This window comes from Sander lucioperca, chromosome 22 (assembly GCF_008315115.2).
Source record: "Sander lucioperca isolate FBNREF2018 chromosome 22, SLUC_FBN_1.2, whole genome shotgun sequence".
Taxonomy (NCBI): Eukaryota; Metazoa; Chordata; class Actinopteri; order Perciformes; family Percidae; genus Sander; species Sander lucioperca.
The window spans coordinates 16,238,758-16,263,287 of record NC_050194.1 but is presented as its reverse complement, the minus strand read 5'-3'; the positions used below and the strand labels follow the sequence as shown (position 1 = coordinate 16,263,287).

Here is a 24,530-nt window from a genome sequence, read left to right as displayed (position 1 = left end):
ATTTCAGTGTTTTCATGTTTAGCTGTTGAAGGAGGGAAGTTTCTCAGTGAGGTTCAGGCATGCGAGCGTAATTTGTGACATCACAACTAGATTGGAAGCCAATCATGGTATAGTATAATTTACACAAACCTAATTTACCTTTTTGTGTGGAAAAACAATATCAGAATTTCTATGTCTTTAAACATCTCTGGAGGATATCTGTAAATACTTTTAAACAAAGAAAAAAACATGTAGTTAAAGTGTTGCCAGTCAAACGACACACTGCAAAACCAAGAAGGTAAAGCCCTATCAAGAATTAATTAAACCATATTAAGATAAATATACTGACATGATTTACCTTGTTCATGGAAAACAACATCCTTTCAGTACAAAATGTAGGTATATTTACATACAAAAACTAAAACCTTTTGTAGCCTTGAAATATGCATGCATTGTCAAAAAATTTTTAGTAATTGTACAAATTCAATATGGAGTCTAGACTGTTATTTACAATAAATACAATTTATAGCAGCAAATTATTCATGTAAGCACCATTAGATTAGATTGCTTTATATCACATATATGTATACTGACATCATTTAACTAAAAGAAAATAAGCTTTTCTCATACCAAGTCTCCTAACACAACAAAACAAAACGTACGGATGCATAAATACATTTACAGACAATACATGCAGCCTTAAAATATGTAAAACATGATGCCACATCAGATTAAATCATTTTTTATAATTCTTTTTTTTAAATCAGCAAAACCGAATGCAGCACTGCTGAATGAGCAGCCAAACAGTTTATCTAAATTGTCCTATCCATTACCCTTGCCTAGTCTGCTATTTACAGTAAGTACAATTTATATCAGACAATTATTTATGTAAACATCATTATCCTGTTGCAGTTATTTTGCAGCATGTCCATATAATTACTCAGATTTATTCCTTGTACAAAACAAGTCCACCCTCTGCCTTTATGCAAAGCATTACTACTCTGTGGGACAAATAATAGAGCATTTTGGTTTAAAAGGCCCTCCCAGCCATTATCTATTGTGCAGCTTATATTCCACATGTTCATGCCATCAGGGGCTCTGAGTGAAAGTTGTTCATGCTCACAATTATTGATTGGACCATGCTCAACTTTAGGAATAACAATTATAAAACTGAAAGCAAAGTTGTGTGTTTTAATGGAACAGATCCTAGACTGAGAAAATGACTGGTGTATAGCATATACTAGACTCCCCCACACTATGAGCCAAATGTCCGAACAAGTTAAGTCAGTAACCTTTGGCACTACACAGCACAGTATTTGGTTCAAAGCAATGTCAGCCTTCCTGTTACCCAAGGATCTATTGTGCATGTGTGTGTGTTTGAGTTCCTGGGCTCAGGGCTTTGTGTTTGTAAAATGTTGATTCTATATGATGTGTCCATATGTTTGTGATTGTATATTGTTCCCTGTAGGAAAATTATCTGACGTCAAAAGTCAGGGTCACGTTACAGGGCAGCACCTCTGCCTTCAGCAGGGCAGATGTTTGTTGTCACACAGGCGAAAACCTTGATCTTCCATTTTCCTACTTGCACAACTACTGTGCTGTGCCTGTCGTTTGTGTGTTACAGCATACACGCCTGTCCTTTACACCCATCCTCACCTCCCTCCAGCTCCTTTACACAACCTCCCCGGCGGCATTTTCACATTGACAGCAGCGCTCGCCCTGTGGGGCAGCGTTACCACAGGGCAGGTGCAGGCAGAGATAAGAACCGGGTTTATTTCCCTCCTAAACACTTTTCTGTTAAAAGGCAACTGTAACACCAAAGAGGAGACGGGGAGGACTGTTGGATTGAACCTTATGGAGCTCATTGTTGCACTGCTGATGAACAGGTCTTAATAGGCGGCTGGAAAGGCCAGAACATTGCAGACAGAAGCCAGTGGATAAGTGAAGCTATTGTGTGGCTTCATTCTTTGCTGCTTCTTTTGAAGATCCTCGTATTTATAGTTTTACAGGTGCTAAACTTGATTTATGCATTGATTTGGCATTGGATAAAGAATATTGAGTAATCGCAGGACTGGTGGTTTGGTAACTACTGAATTGAATTTTTTGGTAAGACACTGAAATTCAAATCTGCTCCTGATGTGCATGTCTGCACCATATGTGAGAGCTCTGCCTCTACCAGTTTGTGACTGTAGGTGTGAGTGGGTGTTAGGCTTTGTAAAGAACTTTGCACCATTCTCAGAATAAAGTCACCACATAAATGCAGTCCTTTTGGCTTCTTTAGGATTCAGAGAGCACAGATCCTTTTGTCAAAAAGCTCAAAATAATCATTATTTGGTCCTGATCCTGTTGAAAAATAGTCTTAATCAAAATATACATCAAGTGATTGATGATTTCCTCATGGCTCTTTACCAGGCCAGTGACCTTTTCCCCTGCAAATCCACCTTTCCTTGCACTCTCACTCATCTTTTTTTTTTTTGGGCATCTTAGGCCTCCATTTATATAGGACAACTGAAGACATGAAAGGGGAGAGAGAGGGGGAACGACATGCACCAAAGGACCGCGGGGCGGAGTCGAACCTGCGGCCGCTGCGTCGAGGTGCAAACCTCCACACATGGGCGCCCGGTCCACCAGGCGAGCTACCCAGGCGCCCGCACTCTCACCCATCTGCTTCAATAAGTAATTACATGATGCTGGGTGGTAATTAGCTGATGGGGCAGTGGCCACATCTCATGGGCTTCATCTGTCTTTTATACACTGAGGAACGTGTGCGACATGGACACGATGCAGGCAGCTCGCTGTCAGCAGTAGCATGTAGCGTCGTCATGTCAGATTACAGTTGTAGCGAGTCAGCACAGATGTGTAATTAAGGAAGCTGGCGCAGCAGAGCGGCCACTCAAAGCAATATCCCTGAGAGGATTACAGCCTAAGAATTGAGGCATTGTCACACACACACACACACACACACACACACACACACACACACACACACACACAGAAACTGTTTATCAAATAGGGTTCACGTGGGCACTGGATTGCTTGCTTATAAAGTTACCAGAGAAGAAATAAGTATGCGAAGAAGCCTAGAGGCCTTTTCTTCTTCTTCCAAAGACCGCTGTCGAGTTAAGACTTCCAGGATATAAAATGATCCACTCAGCACCAGCACATGCGTCAATATCTTAAAGGAACAGTTCTACATTCTTGGAACGTTCTTTCCGAGAGTTAGATGAGAAGTTTGATACCATTGTTATGTTTGTGCGGTAAATATGTAGCTGGAGCCAGCCGCCAGTTAGCTTAGCTTAGCATAAAGACTGAAAACCGGTTGAAACAGCTAGCCTGGCTCAAGGTAACAACATCTGTCTACCAGCACATCTAAAGCTCCTCACTGATTAACATGATATATATTTTTTGTTTAATCTGTCCTAAAACCACAGCATAAAAACATAAATTAGCCGTTTTACTGATGTGATGTGCCAAACTGTTTCTTGGCTGTAAGCAGTGACTTCCTGGGTTCTAAGGTCGTTATCAGCCAAGGGGGTAAGCCTCTCCCCAGAACGCGTAGATCCTATGGCGCCATTTTGATGCTACCAAGCCATCACCTCCCGTTAGCATTCCATTGACTGCCATTCATTTTGGCGCCACTTTGACAGCGAATAACTTTACATCTGGAGCGTGTATAGACACTATTTGTCCATTGTTTATTTCTAAAGAAACACGACAATGTATAAAAAGCTCCATTACCTTGTACCTCACGTTATGGCTCCGTAGCAGACGTTTTTGTAAAAATAGGCTAACGATTATGTCATAACCACGCGACTTACTGTCACATAGTAGAGGAATTACCGTATAGTACAGGAGAAGCTTGCAGGCAGTTTTGACTTACATTAGCATTAGCTGTTTAAGTTTAATTACTAATGTTAACTAGCATTTTAGTTAGCAATAATTAGCCTGTGCCTATGTTATCTCCTTACATATACCTACGCTCTCTGTCTCTGCAAGATTGGGAATGATTGAGATTTCTCTTGGCACAGCTACCAGAAGACTTCCAACTTTCAGACAGGTTGCTCACGTCACATTTACGTCTTCAAGCTCAGTTGGAGATGCTCAGCCATCACCGGAAAAGTGCTTCTAATATCCTTCACTGGTCTCCATCCAGAGCAACGGGATCTGTTGGTCCAGTTTATATACTGTCTATGTTATCAGCACATAACGCTCCATAAAACTGCACCTTGTCGTTATGTACAGATAATCAAACAAGATATAACGTGTTATTTAGTGTGCTTTAGAGGTGCTGGTGGGTGGTTAACTGCACCAGGCTAGCTGTTTTCCTCCCGTTTCCAGTCTTTATAAGCTAATCAGCTGCTGGCTTTAGCTTACCATGCAAACATGAGAGTGGTATCAATCTTCTTGTCTAACTCTTGCCAAGAAAGTGAATAAATGTTGAACTATTGCTAACTCAAAACTGACCCCACTTGATTTAAATAATTTGAACAAAACCTTGTTTCCCCAACTTAAATGAATGGACTCTGAATAATGCATATAACTTCAATGACTACTCCACAGTGTAAAGCAGCACAGTTTGCATTCCTCCAAACGCAGCATAAAAGTCTTTTTCCCATTGTGGCTTGCTGGTTTTAATCCATTCTACAAAGTGATTTATGACTGCACCTGCCCTTGACCTATTTGAAGGACCGATTTAGGGATGCTGAGTAGAGATGTACCTATTCTTAGGTAAACATTACATAAACCAGAGATGAATGAGTTGCTCTCTGACACTTGCTGGCTCACCGAGCTGGGGTGGTAGAAATTTATAGAACATGAAAAGGAGGGCATGCTTTTCAGCCATTGTTTCTAGGGCAAATTTTAAGAGGCAGAGTTCCCGAGCAGTTTGTCTTCAGAGTTGTGGCTGTGTTTGCATAAAAGCTTATACGTGATAAAAAGGAACTTATCAGTCTCTCTACATGACATGAAGAAAGATCTGCAGCAGACATATAGAACAGAAATACCTCAGTTTGCCATGTTTAAGTCTAGGGGAACAGCAACAATAGCAAGGCATAAAACCTCCTGCCTGTTGATGGAGCCGACTAATGCCTGTCTCGTTCTATAATTCCACAGTGACAGTTTAGTTGCTGCTCACTGCACCCACCCAAGAAAGGCTGTCACCACTCAGAAAATACATCCCCTATGGATTTCTTTCTACTCAGTCTGGCCAATTAAAGTGCTAGATTGTGGAAAGTGCTGTAGCAGCTGCTTAATACTCCTCCTTTTTAGGCACGCTCTCTGTCGGGAGAATTCAGACTGTATGTGCGCTGCCTCTCTGCTTGGCATTCAGAAAATCTGGAGTCTGATGTTTTTAGTTAAGCAGAAGAAAGAAGACAGTTGCTGTGGAGCAAAGTTTGATTCCTCAGTGCTGACCTTTGCAAAGAATTAGCAAAAAAATATACATGAATATTTCCTTAGTTATACCTAATCAGTAGATATGCAAGTGTGTGGGGGCTTTAATCCATCTTTTACGCAGTGATTCCCAACCAGGGGTACATGTACTCCATTTGGTACTTATGCAGTAAATAGAGTGTACTTGGAATTTGAAGAAAGATTAACACATATAGTACATATACAACTATGTTTTCAAATAAGTTTGATGATCTTTATTACATTTATTGGCACAATAACAAGTAACCCTGCAGCTACAATAGGTTAACTGCACAGTTTCTGAGAAGAAAAGTTGAAATTGTTAGCTAAACGTGATGGATAGATGTCTGAAATTTCCAGAATGTATGAATGCAAACTTTACCAAACTGACTTAAATAAATAAATGACATGCTGCTGGCTGGTAATTAGCTGGCTTAAGGTTTTTGTGTCTACTCTGTTCATCAAATACTGCAAAATTAATTAAGTGGAAATCCCGTAATTATTTGTATCTTGTTTTTAGCCACTGAGTATGCTGCTGCTGTGTGTTCTGTTTTGAAATGTATTGTATTTAAAAGCTCCGTCCACTGGAAGCTCTGGCATCTAGTCTAACAAAAAAATACCACACTGCAGCAAGAATTTGCTTTAGCTTATCAAGGTCACATGTGTCCAGCAACCGGAAAGTGTGACATCAAAATATACCTATTACAGGGATTAATATACATGCAGGTAGACAGAACAAATGTACTGCAGCCTGACGTTATTGGGATGAGATCCCCTAACAGAGCAAGAAAACGCAGGGAACAGGCCTGCTGCTGCTGCTGCTGCTGCTGGGGAACTGTCCGTGGTGCTGAAAGCATGGCAAGAAAACAATGAAGAGACATTTATATAAGTGGATCTGGTGGATTTTTGTCAGGTCATGGAGGCACATTGCATTTTTCCATCTAATATCACTACCTTGAGATGATCATGCAATGAACAGGTGAAGAAGCATAAGAGCAGGGGACAATATTCCATTGTTTAATTGGATTTGGGAATTAGGTTCAATCCACCACAGGACCCGAATACGGATTTGATATCAAGCCAGTTTAGAGTAAAAAAAATGCCGGTGCAACACAGATGTCTTCTTAATTTATAGTGTTTTTTTTTTTATTTTTTAAGGTGCATAACAGTGACTAACGTTTTGATGTAAGGTTACATCTTCATCAGAGTCCTTGTTCATAAGCTGTATAATGACATGATGTCATTCAGCTTGAAATAAACGTTTTTTTGTAGTTATATAAAAGTAATTCATGGAAGCAATAGTGAATTTTTCTGAAGGAAAAGTATTGAAAGTTGAGTTTAGTTGATTGCACATAATGTACTTTAATGTTGTAATCTATATATTCCTTATTACATGGATCCAAAGATAATTCAAGCCATTTACTTTACAATCAATTCAGTGTTACACTTATATTTCCTTTATGACAGTTGGAGTAATGAATAAGAAAATAAAATACACCCATTTGTCCAGACTTCTTACAAGGAAGTGGTGGAATATTAAGTTTAGTGTTGGTTGTGTTTTGTGTGTTACTCTACAATATTAACATCCAAATACATGAAGAATTAAAACAAAATGTATTTGAATACATCATAAAGTCACTTATTCCCCTTCTTATGTGAAAGGTGAAGGGATGTAAAGTTCAGTCATTCTTAAATGTCCTCTCTTTTTATAACATATACTGTATTCACATTTCTATTTATATTCCTCTGGTTCTTTTGTGCTTTCATCTTTCCTCTAGTATGCAATATATATTTTTTTTTATTCTACGGTCTGGTCCTTTCCCTTCAAGTTAATCACTAACCTTTGTGCTCTTTTTAAACTCCAGTCAGCTGTTTCTATATATTGCAGCCCAGGATGCCATTTCCTTCAACCATCCACATCAGTAGTCCTGAAATCACACGATGACGGCTCTGGGGAAATTAATTTAGCTAACACCAAAGTCTGACTCATGCTTGCTTTGAACTTGTAAACTAGTGTTGAACTACAGTAAGTAGACCTGCAAGGCTTTGACCTATGTTCAAAGAGCTAAACTGATTTTGTGTCTGCTGCAAAGAGCACATTTCCACCAAACTTCGGACGAAAACATGATGTCCCTTATTTGTTACAGATCTGAAAAGAAATCCAGTTATGTAGTTTTTTTCTGTCTCCATGATGCTTCACTTCTTCCAACACCTTTTCATGTCCTTCTCACAGACAGTAATTTCTTGTTGGGAAACGCCCAGGGCCACCGGGGCTACCCCATTGTCTACTGCTCTGACGGCTTCTGCGAACTGACGGGCTTCACAAGAAGTGAGGTGATGCAGAAGAACTGCAGCTGCCGCTTCCTGTACGGGGCCGACACCAGTGAGCATGTGGCTCAGCAGATGGAGAAGGCTCTGGAAAGCCGAGAGGAGTACCAGGCCGAGGTCCACTTCTGCAAGAAGAATGGTGGGTGCATGGCAAAGAGAATAGGGAGGAGAGAGCCTATGAATGTGTCTATATAACCTTCATTTAGAGTATCTGGCAATCAGCATTTCTTTCATCTTGTGTTCAGCTGATCAAACTCTTCTATAAACTGGGGAAATATCAAGACTTTTTTCCTGGATCCTGTTGTGTTTTGATCAGGCTGTGAATGTCTTTTCAATAAATTATGAACTTAAAACTTTTTTGTTCTCAACACCACCAAGAGCACATTTATTTTTAGATAAGAGCTGAACATTTTGGTTGGATTATGAATCTGCACACTAATCCCGAACTTGAAATACAACAGGTCAGCAGTGCAATACGTGCTCTTTTGCAGAGTTAGTGCTCATTATTAGTAATACAAAACCATCAGATCGAGTGAAAATCTGTAGTCACTTTATCTTAGTTATCCGTTCAACATGAGTGCAAATGGTGCTAGAAGGAGTGATTGTGTGCTGGAATAACAGTCGGTCTCAAATACATATTTCCAATCATACTTTATTAATGTAGAAAATGCCGAACAGAGTACTGTACATACTGTCTATGTGTGTGTTTATTACTGTAGCTCAAATCCATTCCTTCTAGCTCATCCTTCTGACAAAGTCTTGGGCTCAAAATAAGATGTCATGCATGGAAAGATAACACTGTTCAAGCCTCTTTGATGGGCACACAGGATTATGTTCCCAAACCTGCAGCCTCAAAGTGTGTGAACTGCTAACTACGCTGATGGCTTAACAAATCTGCTATGTAGTGTAGTATTTTTTTTCTTTTTAAGTACAGTAAGTAACAGTATATGGCAGTGCCAGTACAACTGAGGACAAAGACATGATCATTTGTAACATGCCCAAAAGTAAGATAATGCAGTCTCACACACATAAGCAATAGAAAAGGAAAAGAGAACAAAAACTGTAAAAACGAAAGAAAAGCAATTCAATTTAAAAGCTATAAAATGGCAGATATTCATGATAGTTACAGTATTAGCAGGCTTTTAATGATGAAATCAGACACTATAGAAATTTACACACAGAAAATGTTTTGTCTTGTTTTTTTCAAACAATAGAAGAACATTCAAAATTATATATATATATATATATATATATATATATATATATATATATATATATATAAAAGAAACATTATTGAAATTATTAAAAAGAAAAAGCATCAAATACTCACATTTGTGAAGGTGGAACCATGAAATGACTTAAACGATTATCAAAATATTTCCAATTAATTTTCTGTCAATTAAGTAATTGTTTCAGCTGTTCTTGTACAGGTACATAGTGTTGGGTAGTTCAATTTATAACACAGAATCATATTTTTCAAGCTCTTCGTAAGTTTTGTATGCAAAAATCTTAATTTGTAAAGTAACCTCAAATTTGTAAGTAAAGTACCTAGTGAGTAAATGTACTTAGTTACATTCCACCAAAATACACACAAATAGCTTATCTCATGTTGAATATTAACACCCACAGCCTTGTGCTAAACCACCACCATCTACACTGTTTTCTTCCAATGCCTAACACACACACACACACACACACACACACACACACACACACACTGGGGACATATATAAAAGATGTGAAACATCTGTTTGGTGGCAGAGCACAGTATCTGCAGAGTTGCTAATGAGCATGCTGGGTTATGGCAAGGTCTTGGATCTTTGGTGCTTTTCCCCTGCCTGACTTGTTATAATCAATCCTCTGACTTCCTCTTTCTCTTTGTGCACAATCCACAAACATGATCCATATCTAATTGGAGGTATATTTTTAGAAAGGCTATGCCATACTTGTCAAGTATCAACAGCTCAGACATGGTGAGAGCTGATATGATGTTGAAAATCACAGGCCTTGGCATAAATAACTGATGTCATTAAGGAGATGGATAATATTTACACTGTATGTTGCCTTTATTCACTAAATGAAGATTTCTGTTCCAGGTGTGGCCTTCTGGTGTCTGCTTGACATCGTGCCCATAAAGAACGAGAAGGGCGAAATGGTTCTCTTCCTCTTCTCATTCAAGGACATCACCGACACCTATGGAAGAGCCCACCACAACAGCAAGAAGGATGGTAGGCTACAAGCCTTGCTTACGAAAACACGGCCTTTATTTGCTTACTATGAATGAGCATGATTTACGAAGGGTCATTCTCTGGCACCCAGCTTTCATTTTCTCCAAGCACTCTTCTTCATCACTGTCACATTATGCCCCTCAGTTTTTGTTCTGGTTGGCATTCGTTCCCTGAACTCAGAGAATGTTTTTCCAATGGGGAGTTTGATTTAGGCAGCAGAGTGGAACCTGGACTTCGCAAATATCAAGCAGTATGCCAGGGGAAATCATTTTGATATAATGCAATCAAATGAAAGTAAAGTCAGTTGTGTTTTTGTGTCACTTGTGTAACTATTACAGGAATGATTGTTTGGCATAAAAACCTGACAGAGTTTGGCCATTAAATGACACAATGTTCCTCTCTGTTCTGTGTGACAGTTTCAGAAGACAAGAGGCACAGGAGGAAGAGCAGCTCTCACTTCAGCGAGGCCAGGAAGCGGGGACGCACCATGTTGTACCAGCTGACCAGCCAGTTCTCGAGGGGAGGCAAAAGAGAGGCCAACCTGGGTGGCGTGAGTAATTTTATACAACTCTGACATACTTCCTAAATTGGCTGTGATAGCATTTGTATGTGTGCCCTGAAATACCCTCTAAGAAAATAAACAGGAGTTACTCAGAAGTGCAGCACCCTCAATCTTTAACTTAAATTATTAATGTTAATATCTAAAAGATGAGTTTTTAAGAAGACAATATGAGGGACGTCTTGACCCAGATTCCCAGAGTGTGGCTTATCTCTGGAAATGTCATCAAATGAATGGGTTTACTATTTTAAGTCTCCTGAATGATTTTAATCTTGCTTCTCTTGCATTTATTTGCATGGAAGCTGTTGTTTGGTGACTTCAGATGGACACATAGCGAGGTCACTGTGGCAGCAGTGGCTGCTGGGAGGCACAATGTGGTTGACACTGACAGTGAGGTCTTATGGGTCTTTTTTTGGGACTGTAAGGACATGCCAACATTTCGCCATAGGGGCTCCGTGATGTAGGTCATTATGTCACTAGCATCATCCATATAGGCCAAAATGCTGTGTCTAGTACTTTTATATATTATCATATATATGTACAACCTGTTGGATAATGTGAAGGATAAAATAGTCTCATTGCATATAGATTGCAACCTTTTTTTTGCAATCTACTGTATATTATTTATTTTTTGTGTGTTTCAAGTACATTAAGAGGCCTTTTGTTGTTGTGAAATAGACCTGAGCTATGGTCTGCTTCATCGCCTCTTGACTCATTTCCACAGATCAAAGGCCTTTGTAGGCTTTGAATAATAAAGTCGTGCTACACTCCAAGCAAATGTTATTCATTAGATCAAGCTCCTGTTTTGCTCTCAGATACCAAAGAGGAGCAGTTTTTCTAGCGGAGCACCATTTTGAGATAATCCTGCTCCCTCCCTGCAGAGGCTCAGTTACCAACTGGGAATGTACTCAGACATGTCCTTCACAATGTGGCGGTGCATCCCAGGGGGTTAAAAGCAATTCAGAACATTTCAGGGGCAATTTAAAATGTAAAAGAAATTGCTGGAAACATGTGAGAGATGTGTGATTCAAGTGGCTATTAGAATTTGAAAATGAAAAATAATAAGAAAAAAAGGCTGTTTGGTCCCTGAAAGCACTTTAACTTTTACTGGTAATGGTACACCCCTTACTTATTACCAACATTTTAAGCTTCCTTCCTTAATGCTAGTACACATATTGCTAGAACTTGCAATAACAAAATGAGAATCTGACATGATTTTTTTTCTTTTGCACACTTTTATCATTCAAACACGCTATCCTTTTCCAGTGGCCGGTCAAACGTGTTTGCCAAAACCAGCTATTCATAACACAAAGAAAAAGAGGTGAAGGAATGAAGAAAGAAGGAATGAAAAAAAAGAAGAAGAAATTAAAACAAATTTCTGTCGACTAAATTATTTAAATAATTTATCAAGCAATGTCAAACATTGTCATCTTATTCTCAAATGTAAGAATGTTTTATATCATTGTAACATGAGGAACCTTTTGTTTTTTTTATGTTGGTCAGACAAATCAAGCAATTTGAAAAGGTCACCTTGGCCTTAAAAAAAGCACCTTAATTGCAGTTAGAACATAGCCTGGCTCCGCCCTCCTACGTACTTCCGCTCAATTTTCATTTCCCTTCAGTACGTCGTCTGGGTTTGTAGTATATTCTTTGATTTTCTCCGGCCAATCTTTACAGGTCCAATCAGCGAACAGAGGGGGTGGCTGAGAACAACGGCGTTGAGGTCGTGCGCTAGTTTGAGTTGTAGTTCCGTAATGGTGGTGGAGAAAGATGTGAGCGAAGCCATTCGGTCCGTTGTGGCAACGCTGCTGAATATCCAGAAGTTAAAGCCCGAGCAAGAACAATCTTTGCTGACTTTTGTTGGTGGCCATGATGTTGTGGCCCTCCTCCCCACGGGGTTCAGGAAAAGTTTGATTTTCCAGCTCGCTCCGTTAGTGGTGAAGGAGACTGCGGTCAAGCCAGCCGACACATCGTGAACGACAGTCAAGACAGCCGACCCAGTGTTTTTGCTGTACGTGATTATAATAGCTTTACGGTAATAGCGTCTCAGAACTGATTTCAAAATAAAAGCATTCGTCTGATACATAGCGAGAGACAGTCATTGAAAGCTAATACCGTCAAAGGAAATGTCTGACAAGGCCCTGTTTCCACACACTAATTTCACTTCAGGGTAATATTAGACGTACACCGCCTCATATTGCCACCCAGGAAGTTTCAAGTCATTCTGGTGTACAGTTTCAAAATAAAAGCCCACCAAAGATTCAAATATGAGAATAATTATATATGATTAATATATAAATTCCACTTCAGGGTTATAGTACACGCCCCATTAAGTATCAAGACATTCTGATGTGTAGTTTCAAAATAAAAGCCAGTCAAAGTCACAAATATGCGACTGATTATATAATTATTTTGGATTCAATTTTAAAGGAAACGCCCTGTTATCAAAAGATAATTCCACTTCAGGGTTATAGTACACGACCCCATGGTGTGACCCATTAAGTATCAAGACATTCTGATGTGTAGTTTCAAAATAAAAGCCAGTTGACTTGAGTTGAGTTGAGTAGAGTTGGCTAACCCCCAATTTCTATGAAGGTAAATATGGTGCAAAAAGGGAGAGCTTGTAGAATACAATGTGAGAACTTGCAGAACAAAAAATCTGAACTTGTATGTTAAAATTTGCACTTGTAAAAATTTTATTTGCACTTGTAAAAATAAAATTTGCACTTGTAAAAAATATTCACACACCTGTGATCTGAATTTGAAGTCATACAAAGAAAAAAAACATGAGAGCTTGTAAAAAAAATCTGAACTTGTAAGTTGAAATTTGCACTTGTAGAAAATGTTCACACACCTGTATTCTGAATGTGAAGTTACAGAAAAAATATTCACAAATGTGTAGATTGATATTTACATGAACACAATGACAGCTGCAAACTTATAATGCAACATTTACTCGTATACTTTTTTTTTACTGGTTCATTTTCCATCACAACCACAACTCAGTGATTACAACCTCTCGAATCTGTCACTGCAACTTGACATATGTGCTCTCTCGCATCACAAAGTGGCGAATCTGCGCACCTCGACTTTCACAACACTCTTGACGATACATTTGGTGCAAAACTAATTTGTACCTGTGGACTTAGGCTGTGGAGCTCTGAGCTAACAGAACGGGAAAAGCCTTCTTATATACAGTCTATGGGAAAAGCAGGGTTTCTATCGCCAGATGAGGGACAACTCTGTGCGGCTTATTTATGTAGCATGGAAACTTGGTGGAATAGCATGCTAGCGTTAGCTAACTAGCAGCCAGCCCGCTTCTGAATACCTTTTGTCTAAACATTTTTAACAGTCAAACTAAAACACTGGCGGTGAGCTCCACGGCCTGCAGCCGCAGACGGACCGTCATCAGTGGGTAACAGGTGCCAAGTTTCGCATCCCTGCCGAGAATTGCATCCACTAGGGAAAATAATGATTTTATAAGGCAATGTACTGTTTAAAAACTAGGCAATATAGTAAATCTCTCTGTCATGTTCATCAATAATGATTAGGATTTTAGAAGGTTTAGAGAGATATCAATGTTTTATCAGACTCTGTAGTAGCATTTCCTTGCTACTTAGATGCAATTTTCGGCAGCAATGAATTCTGCAGAAATTATTGTTTCTGCCCAAGCGGGTGCAATTCTTAGCAGGGATGCACAACATCAGCAAAGCAAGCTCTGGTCATGGCCGCTGCTACCGGATGTGGGGCTCTCCGTGTCCCGCTGGAGCTCCGACTGCAGGTCGAGGTCGGCAGCGAAACTTTCTGGCAAAAGCAGTGTTACTACGCTGGTCGATCCCCACTGATGACGGTCCATCTGCGTCTGCAGGCCGTGGAGCTCACCGCCAGTGTTTTAGTTTGACTGTTAAAAAGTGTTTAGATAATTAAAAGGTATTTATTTAGAAGCGGGCTGGCTGCTAGTTAGCTAGCTAACGCTAGCATGCTATTCCACCAAGTTTCCATGCTACATAAATAAGCCGGACAGAGTTGTCCCTCATCTGGCGATAGAAACCCTGCTTTTCCCATAGACTGTATATAAGAAGGCTTTTCCCGTTCTGTTAGCTCAGAGCTCCACAGCCTAAGTCCACAGGTACAAATTAGTTTTGCACCAAATGTATCGTCAAGAGTGTTGTGAAAGTCGAGGTGCGCAGATTGGCCACTTTGTGATGCGAGAGAGCACATATGTCAAGTTGCAGTGACAGATTCGAGAGGTTGTAATCACTGAGTTGTGGTTGTGATGGTAAATGAACCAGAGTAAAAAAAAAAGTATACGAGTAAATGTTGCATTATAAGTTTGCAGCTGTCATTGTGTTCATGTAAATATCAATATACACATTTGTGAATATTTTTTCTGTAACTTCACATTCAGAATACAGGTGTGTGAACATTTTCTACAAGTGCAAATTTCAACTTACAAGTTCAGATTTTTTTTACAAGCTCTCATGTTTTTTTTCTTTGTATGACTTCAAATTCAGATCACATGTGTGTGAATATTTTTTACAAGTGCAAATTTTATTTTTACAAGTGCAAATTAAATTTTTACAAGTGCAAATTTTAACATACAAGTTCAGATTTTTTGTTCTGCAAGTTCTCACATTGTATTCTACAAGCTCTCCCTTTTTGCACCATATTTACCTTCATAAATTTCCACCAACTGCGGAACGTCTGCGGAACGGCGGCAGAGTCAATAGGTTTCCATTAAAGTCAATGTGTGTATTTTCACTGGCTGCGTTCTGACTCCGTCCCAGCTCCAGCGATCTGCACCCCTCCGGAACAGATTCGTAGAGCTTCTATTTTTGCCGGACACCGGAGAGCTCCGCAGCAATTCAGCACAGGGCAGATAGTGCGGGACAGGAAGTCGAGCACAGAAGCAAAATAAAACATCCGGATAATTTTCAAAATAAAATACACCATGCTCACGGCAGATCATATTTCCCTGCACTACACCTTGAAACCCTCATAATGGGCGGAGACAGGCCTGAAGTCGGAATGGAAACAAACTGTTGTTGGTTTTGTGGTTCTGTTTATAGAAACTACATCCTGTTATATCGTGCGATCATACGTGAATTTGCGAGATCTCGTGGGTCCTAGTGACTTCAGATGTCAGTCATGGCCGCAGCCGTTCCGCAACAAATACGAACCTGGTGGGTATTGAAGGACAGTGGAGCATGGAGCCGACACGCAGCAAAGCCGATCCGCAGCCGTTCCGCAGTTGGTGGAAATCAGCCGTAAGGAGAATGCTAGCGATGCTAAGCCGACGTCACGACCAAACATTAGCGATTGGTTATGACAGATCCAGAGTAGCTCTGGGTAGATCCAATAGTTTTAAACTTTAACAGAGTACCCACCTTCAAGGAAGTTAACACTTGTCAATGGAGAGTGGCCAGACTCTCTGTACAAATGAAATGTACCAGAGTCTGGTAGGACCAGGCTAGTTAGAATGTTTCTGAAAAGACGATAAAGAGATAAATACCCTCACATGAACCTGACCTGCATCCTGTTAACACCTCCAGTAACAAAAGCTCTGCTGCAGCTTACAGACCCGACCTGCAGGTGTCTTCATGGGAAACAATGTGCTACACCTCCCTTCTGTTTGCCAAACCTCCTGCTGCCCTGCTTCCAAACCCACCTACTTACAGATGGCACTGTTCACTGACACCATACCCTTTCTTATAGCACACACACACACACACACACTTCACACATACATACACAGACAGTAAATGATTGCTTGAGACAAACATATGGTAAACCATCAACACATTCAGAATCATATGCAAAATATTTATTCAAATTTTATTCCAGCACCCTTAGTGAGAGGGTGTACGAGACTGTATTTTCACACCAACAGTGTCTCTTTCTCTCTCGCACATTAAGATAAATAAAATGGAATAAGAAATGTAATGATCAGCGCTATGTGTTTACAGTCTGCTCTCTGTCTCTCATTCCCTCTCCTTTTCATACATGCACATGCCCATCAGTGCTCCCCATGCTGCCTCTACCACCAGCCGAATTACCAATTTAAAGTGTTTTTTAATTCCCACTGAGATTTTATTTGTGCATCCTCACAAAAGAATTACAGAAGAATAACCTATAACTCAAGATTTGACATAAAAATTAAAGTGTAGGTAAGAGAAAATTCAAAGTAGCGTGGTAAACGCAGCATAATAAAGATCTTGTTTGAACTATTTTTTTCAACTTTTGAGTCACTTATCAGTAAGTCCCATGCAGATGAGCAGTTAATGTTGCATCAAACATATCAGTAAGTAAAATTCATCAAGTTGTTTCATGATTATATGGTTGCACATACACCAGTCAGCTATCCTCAAACAGTCATTTTCCACAAGTGTAGGCATTAGTTTTTATTAGACCCAGTTTCATTGGACTGTTTCTTCACACACTCCTTGGATGGTACATTTCTTAAAATTGCCTCTTCATAAAACATAATATCAATTCTAAATGAAGCTACTGCTGTAGCGCATCTATGTTCCCTAGCCAATATATTTTTAATATGACACATTAAAGACATATTTTAAAGGGTTTTATGTTCTTGTGGTTTTCCCTATATCAGATGTTTAATGTGTTTCCCTGGGTCAATATGTTAAACTCACCCACATACAGCTTATGCGCCCTTAGATTTGCAGGCAAGACAATGTTCTTGATATCTGCATATTGGCTGAACAGATTTTTACCATTCAAGGGACATTTAAAAAGTCAATCTCCCTTTGTTGCAATTTGAACTGCAAAGATAGCCCATATTTACCAATCTCTTATAATAATAGTTTAGATCAATAACCTAGGGCCCTGGGAACATAGCGATGACCCTCCTGCTGCTGATAGTAAAATTATAATAAAGAAGAAAATATTCTGTGAATATGTATAGCCTATAATATAAATATATATATATATATCTATATATATATATATAGATATATAGAGATATATATATATATAGATATATATATATATCTATATATATAGCTATATATACAGTATCTATATATAGATATATATATAGATAGATATATAAAACAGTAGTATATATCCAATGACAGCCATATGAAAAAGTAAATGACATTAATAATGTAACGTTATCTAAACATAATACATAAACAATGCCATCAATAAGTCAATATTATGTAGGCCAATACACTATTCAGGGGTTACAGAAAATAATTCTTTAAAATATAACTGTTTTAATTTTTTGTTTGTCATAAGTGTTAACGTATCATGTACAAATTAGGGCTGTCAGCATTAACGCGTTAATTGCGATGCAATTAAGGGTCGAGCATAATGCGTTAATTTTTTTTTAGCGTATTAATCGCATGCCGGCATTTATTAATTTATTTTCACTTCGCTCTGCTTTGCGTCGTGCCTAACAGGCTACTATTTTGTCATACATCCTCGTAACACATCCTGCTGCTGCAGGAATAGCAACACGGATTTCGGTGCCTCATTCTGGTGCCACTGATATGCCTGCACTTCTCTCTGATGCTCTGAAACAGACATTACAGGCAACAGAAACATTGCTGCACGTGACGCTAGTTAACACTATACTCGACAGCAGCTAACGTTAGCCTACCGCTAGCTAATAGCTGGATTAAACACGGTTACAATGCTGACAGCTAACGCTAAACATTGTAAAGTGTGACTGTATTTCACTGTAGAGGATTCCGACACCGGGATGTAACAATCTGCAGCTGCTGTTGTCGGAAAAACACAGACGTGCGTTCAATGAAACTGGTAATTTACAGCCTCGTGGTGCATTCAAAGTTGTTGTTAAATTCATATGTGTGACTAGATTAAATATATATATATAATAAACAAATACAAATCTTAAAATCAAGTTCATAAAGTCACTTTCTTTGCATTCATTTGATTCCCAATCAAGATACACTGGTAAGAATGGCTTTCCATTGTTAATATGTACTTAAAAACAGTTCTGAAATGCTAAATAATAGAATAGAATTTTAATCATGTGATAAAACATGCGATTAATCGCGATTAACTACAGAACTTCAACGATTAATCGCGATTAAGAAAATGTAATCGTTTGACAGCCCTAGTACAAATTGAATTCAACCAGAAAAATGTAAAGATTTGGGAATCTTGCCTTTTATTAGCTAGCTAGCTATATTTTCAACTGCTAGAGCACATTCTTTAAGCGTATTACATTCACCATAGAAAAAAAAATTAGACACCTTATCTCGTAATTACGAGATCCGGATCTCATAATTATGAGATCATTTTAAACACCTGGAAGGCGGCATATCTAGCTAGTTGTCAGTAGGCCACGGCTCAGTGATCAACTGTACCACCGAGAGGTAACATTAAATTCAGCTGGGTTAAGTTAGCGTGATACTTCTTATGTAACTTTATAGATAGTATTAGTTAATGGACATATCTGTTCAACTGATCCTGCAGAAACACTAATGTCCAACAGATCAGAATGGGCTTTCCGCTGGAACAACCGCAAAGTCCTGAGGTGCCTGTGCAAAATTGACAAACTGATAACAATCCCATCTATAGTACTTAAAGACATTAGCATCTCCCAATGTCTCAAACCCAAACCAAAATAAAAACGGATTAAACTAAACAGGTGAGACGTGTGTTGTAATGAATCAACTGTAATACCTAGTATGACCAGCGGAGGGTGTCTAGGTATATGACCATGGTGTATGTTGGTATTAAGGGAGACGAAGAAGAGTAGCTATAAGCTAGGTTTTGGCAAATAATTTCTAATAAGGTTTTGGTGATGATGTTGGTTCGTACATTAAAGTTTGAGCACAAGCTCATTGTGGATTAAAAAACATATCTCATCTTTAAGACACAAACAACACATGACGTAGGCCTATTTGCTTCCATGGCATCAGCTAGCCTGAAAGCTTCACAAAAGAGAGCTGTTTTCTGATGTTGTGAAAATGCATTTATCTCATAATTACGAGATCTTTTCTCAAAATTATGAGTTATTTTCTCGTCATTACGAGATTGTTACTCAAAATTACGAGATCAGGAGCTCGTAATTACGAGATAAGGTGTCTAATGTTTTTTTCTATGGTGAATGTAATACACTTCCGTACATTCTAGATCAGTGCTGACGTTATTTTAAACTGCAGGTAACCATAGCATCAGCACTTGATCCCGTATGCCAGTTGGCTAGTTTGGCTAAGATTCGGATGTAACAAAAAAAAAAAAAAAAGAAGAAAACTAAAAACCTAGCTAGCTATCTTAACAATAACGCTAACGTAAATTAAACTCACTACATAGAAAAAATGGGAACAAAAAGGGCGCGTTTGACAATGTGGATTCAGGTAAGCAAAACGATGGACTGTAGCTAACTTTAACTTTACTAACGTTAAGTGAAATAATTGACTGAGCCACTCAAGCCAGACACTTCCACCTGGTATATCGCTCACTTCCGAGCCTATTTGTAACTCTTATTAGCAAGCTAGGTTACCGACAACGTTAGATAACGTTAACGCACTCCACTGTCCTGTTGTTATTACAGACGTGAACTAACCCCACAGACCGTTGCATCGTCCATGGAGTGCGTCACTGAAGAATTAATAAAGCTAGGGGAAACGCAGTGGTATTTTTGCTATTTAAAAAAAAAAAAAAAAAAAAGTTTCTGTTCTGGCGGGGTACTGTATAATTATAGGTGAAAACACTGTTATGATTGGAAATCGAGAGAGTTGGGCTCTGTCTTATTACCATCCTCTTCAGTGTCCTCAATCCCCCTCTGTTATAGCTTCAACGCTATTCTCTTTCTCTAGCTAGCTAGCTATTGCTTTTACACGTTTTTTCTCTCCCTCTCCATCTGTTATTCTAAACTCTTTTCCTTTTGGCTCATCCCTCTGGATCCTGCTGTCTCTCCCCGTATTGTCTATCTGTCATTTGCTTTTGAATTCCTTCTACCGCTTCCTCTTTCTTTCCAGCTGACAAATTAAAGCCCTACATCCACTCCAACCTCCAATCATTTTTACAAGTGCAATTTTAAAGTAACGTTAGGCCTACTTGTACTAAAATCGAGAACTTCAATTTCTAAAAGTTAATACTTCGCCACAATCCAAAGGTAAATATTCTTCATTTTACACATAAAATATCCATGATCAGTTTTTTAAAAATATAAAGATTAAACGACCCAACAATATACTTAAATACAGAAGTTCAAATTAGCTCCAGCTACAACATTTAGATCAGGGGTCACCAACCTTTTTGAAACTGAGAGCTACTTCATGGGTACTGAGTCATACAAGGGCTACCAGTTTGATACACTCTTCTGAAATAACTAATTTGCTCAGTTTGCCTTTAGTTATATATGATTATTAATGATTAATGATAGTCATCTATGTGAAGACACTGATCACGTTAATGATTTCTCATTATCAATAATTATCAACAATGACTTAACAAGGTGGGAAACAGATAATATCAATATTCAATTTTCATTTTTAGAACAGCCCTGAGGGCTACTCATGTGGTCCTTGGGGGCTACCTGGTGCCCGCCATGGATGTATTAAGCCCGCGAGCACCGTGTTGGTGACCCCTGATTTAGATGCTAAACACAATTATGCATCAGTAATATTAACACTGACAAGGGGTATTTTTCTGCATGAGTACTTTTGATACTTAGGTATGTTTTTCTGATTATACTTTTGAGATGGTAAATGCAGGACTTGCAATACAATATTTTTACATTGTGGTTTTGCTGCTTTAAGTTAGAAAAAAAATACTTCTTCCACCATTGACATCCTCCCACTCTGAATATGAATACATTTTCCCATTCTGTTTTCCATCTTTTCTGTCCGTCTGCCCCTCCATCTTTCTCAGACTTTTTCTCTCTCTCTCTCTCTCTCTCTCTCTCTCTTTCTTTCTCTCTCTCTCTGTCTCAATGTCTTCCTCTGCCTCCACACTTACCAGCCACATCTACTCTGACTAGATCGCTATTTGTAGCCCATCACCCTGCCAGGCAAGGAAGAAAAGGGGGGAGCTATACTCTTGCTGGAAAACACATTGATATATCTTTAGATGAGAGTACATCCCTATGGTGCAGTCATAAAACAGATAGAGGTGGCAAGTAACTACTTTAAAGCTGTAATCTCAGATTTTCAGTTAAATAAATGTCTGTTTAGTCACTATCGTTGAAGAAGGTAACAGAATGATGATTCATTTTTGCTGTTTAAAAAAAAAAAAAGTTTCTGTTCTGGCGGGGTACTGTATAATTATAGGTGGAAACACTGTTATGATTGGAATTCGAGAGAGTTGGGCTCTGTCTTATTACCATCCTCTTCAGTGTCTTCAATCCCCCTCTGTTATTAGCTTCAACGCTATTCTCTTTCTCTAGCTAGCTACTGCTTTTACACGTTTTCTCTCCCTCTCCATCTGTTATTCTAACCTGTTTTCCTTTTGGCTCATCCCTCTGGATCCTGCTGTCTCTCCCCGTATTGTCTATCTGTCATTTGCTTTTGAATTCCTTCTACCGCTTCCTCTTTCTTTCCAGCTAAAAAATTAAAGCCCTACATTCACTCCAACCTCCAATCATTTTTTACAAGTGTAATTTTAAAGTAACGTTAGGCCTACTTGTACTAAAATCGAGAACTTCAATTTCTAAAAGTTAATACTTCGCCACAATCCAAAGGGAAATATTATTCATTTTACATATAAAATATCCATGATCATTTTTTTAAAAATATAAAGATTAAACAACCCAACAATATACTTAAATACAGAAGATGATGAAAGTTTTGCAATATTTATATATTTTCAGTATTATTTTCAGTTTTGTTTTTTTTGGCGTGACATTTTCCAGAAAACTGCTAAGAATTTTGTAAATCATGGTCCCATTTTTTTTTTTTTTTTAAGCAGGGGATGCTTTAGGGGCATGGCAACACGCTGACCTGTCAATTAGGACAGAGGCTTAGCAATGCTAGTCAATGGCACTGTGTACACTAAAATAGCTGAACTGAACTTGTTTTTTGGTTGTCTTAAATGTTTACCCTCTAACTGTGTGTTTTCACTCCATTAAAGTTAGCTTAATTGGAACATTTTGGTTGCATACTTTTTAAATATTTAAAAAGTATATTTAAAAATTATATTTTTTAAACTAAATTGCCTCCTCAAAAACATGTTCAGCTTGGGTTTTTCCTTTGCCTGAAGGCTCCTTACCAAAACCCAAACACTGATTTGCTGTTTTGTCTGTTCTGGCAGTTTTGATGCTGTCAACCCATCATTGTATCAGCTACTCCACAGCGCTGTAAGATAGGTCTGGCATTGCGAGACTACAGCTACTGTAACCACACACACTGACAAGTAGCTCAGGCTTGATTTTAAGCACTTCCCAGGGGAGAGCCACAATTGCCTCTTTTCACTTGTCAAAGGGCTATGAATCTGGAGGCATTTTTTAAGTTATGATTTAAATATGTCTGACTGTGAAATACATGGCCCGGTGCTCTCACATCTTTCCCTCAGTTATCTTTTTGTTTTTCTTATTATTTTTGCCTCTGCACACTCACAACCCTTTCAGACAGCGAATGTTTTGTCTCTCGTAACACAATTTATTGAAGGAGAAAACTGGATTGTTGAAACTGAAGATCATTTTGCAAAGTGTAGGCTAATAAGTGGACTGATCCTACAATCACATAATAAGTACTAAGCAAAGCATAGTCAATTGAGGCTTGCAGGCTTGTGGTCATATTACAGTTTGTATTGTTTTGTACTCCCACTGCATTGTTGGAAAAAAAAGTAGCATTTTGTGGTATACATTAGAGGCTGAGGATCCTCTGCAATATATTCTGTGCTTGAGGGAAGTGCGTGAGCCTTCTGAGGGAAATTTTCTTTGATCATGCTGTAATGAAATCACACTTGACCGTAAGTATGTAATTACCATAAGAAAGTAACTTATCTTGTATTTGATCATGCGGAATCATTTATCAATGTTACCTTTGACTGAGTGAATCTTGAACTGATTGAACATACAAAGGCATTTCCCATCTGAATGTCATCAGAAGATTCTTACCTCTGGTTGGTTGGACCCTTTGTCTTGAGAACAATGTCATGCAATACACAAACTGAAAGAAACCACCCTGACCAGAGGGGGTGGACCAAGCCAAGGTATAAAGAGAGAGAGCACCTTTCCATCGGTGTGCATATTACAAACTAACCTTTGTCTTGTGTACCTGCTCTGAGCATTACAAGTTTGACAATACTGTAAGAGATTTTTGTCTCGTTCCTCATTGTCAGAGTGGGATTACAAAATTGCCATTACAGCCTCTTTCCCATAAAGGACAGGCTTTTATCAGTGCTGCAGCCCAAATCATGTTGGGAGATGTAGTTGTAACAGTAAGCTCTCGGCTAAAACATGAGTTAATGAAGTGCGAAGACCGGCTGTAGCTGTGTGACGTGCAGTCCTATGTGTCCCCGCAGTGCTGGGCTTTTCTTTTCTAATCATCGGGATGTGCTTGGCTGACCGCCTCGAGTGCCAAAGGTCAGGTGGACGCACTGACCTCTATGTTGTAAGGCAAATTAAAAAAAACAGTCCAGCTTTTGCTGACATTGCTTGAACTATCATTAAAGTGGCTACAGCTGTTGGTGACAGTCAGCATGATCTTTCTGCTAGATTTTCCACTGTGGTTACAACTGACTGAGGGATACTGTGAGGAATCACTCATCTGTTGACGGGAAATTGTCCAGTGTCAAGCAGCCATAATCAATTCAGTTTTTAAAGTGTTTTTCTCTAGAAACAATTTGAACCTTTTTTGCTTCCAATATCATGACTGAATGAGATATTTCACTGGCGACAATTTGAAGATTCCTTGCCTTTATTCGTACAGTAGTGTGTGATTGTTCTCTGGTTTTTCTCCTCTTTTTGAAGTACAAGAAAAGGTTGTCCATTGTCTCCCAATTACTTAATTGCTCAAATAGTCAGTCTTTTCCCTCCAAGTCAGCTTCAGAGAGCCCTTACAAAGAAATTTCAAGTTAAGACTTGACCA

General features: G+C 38.8%; 1 protein-coding gene across 4 annotated transcripts in view; it reads left to right on the top strand.

Moving 5' to 3' along the window:
- The window catches only part of LOC116061367 (potassium voltage-gated channel subfamily H member 4-like), a 44,370-nt gene that overhangs the window by 3,043 nt on the left and 16,797 nt on the right, over positions 1-24,530 (top strand). For 2 of the 4 annotated variants that reach the window (XM_031315529.2, XM_031315528.2), the window contains 3 exons: positions 7,622-7,855; positions 9,813-9,944; positions 10,361-10,494. In XM_031315529.2, the coding sequence (XP_031171389.1) occupies positions 7,622-7,855; positions 9,813-9,944; positions 10,361-10,494 (500 nt within the window). Of the gene's footprint in view, positions 1-7,621; positions 7,856-9,812; positions 9,945-10,360; positions 10,495-19,650; positions 19,854-24,530 lie in introns of those variants that run through there. The other 2 variants (XM_035997736.1, XM_031315530.2) reach the window with 2 other exon arrangements.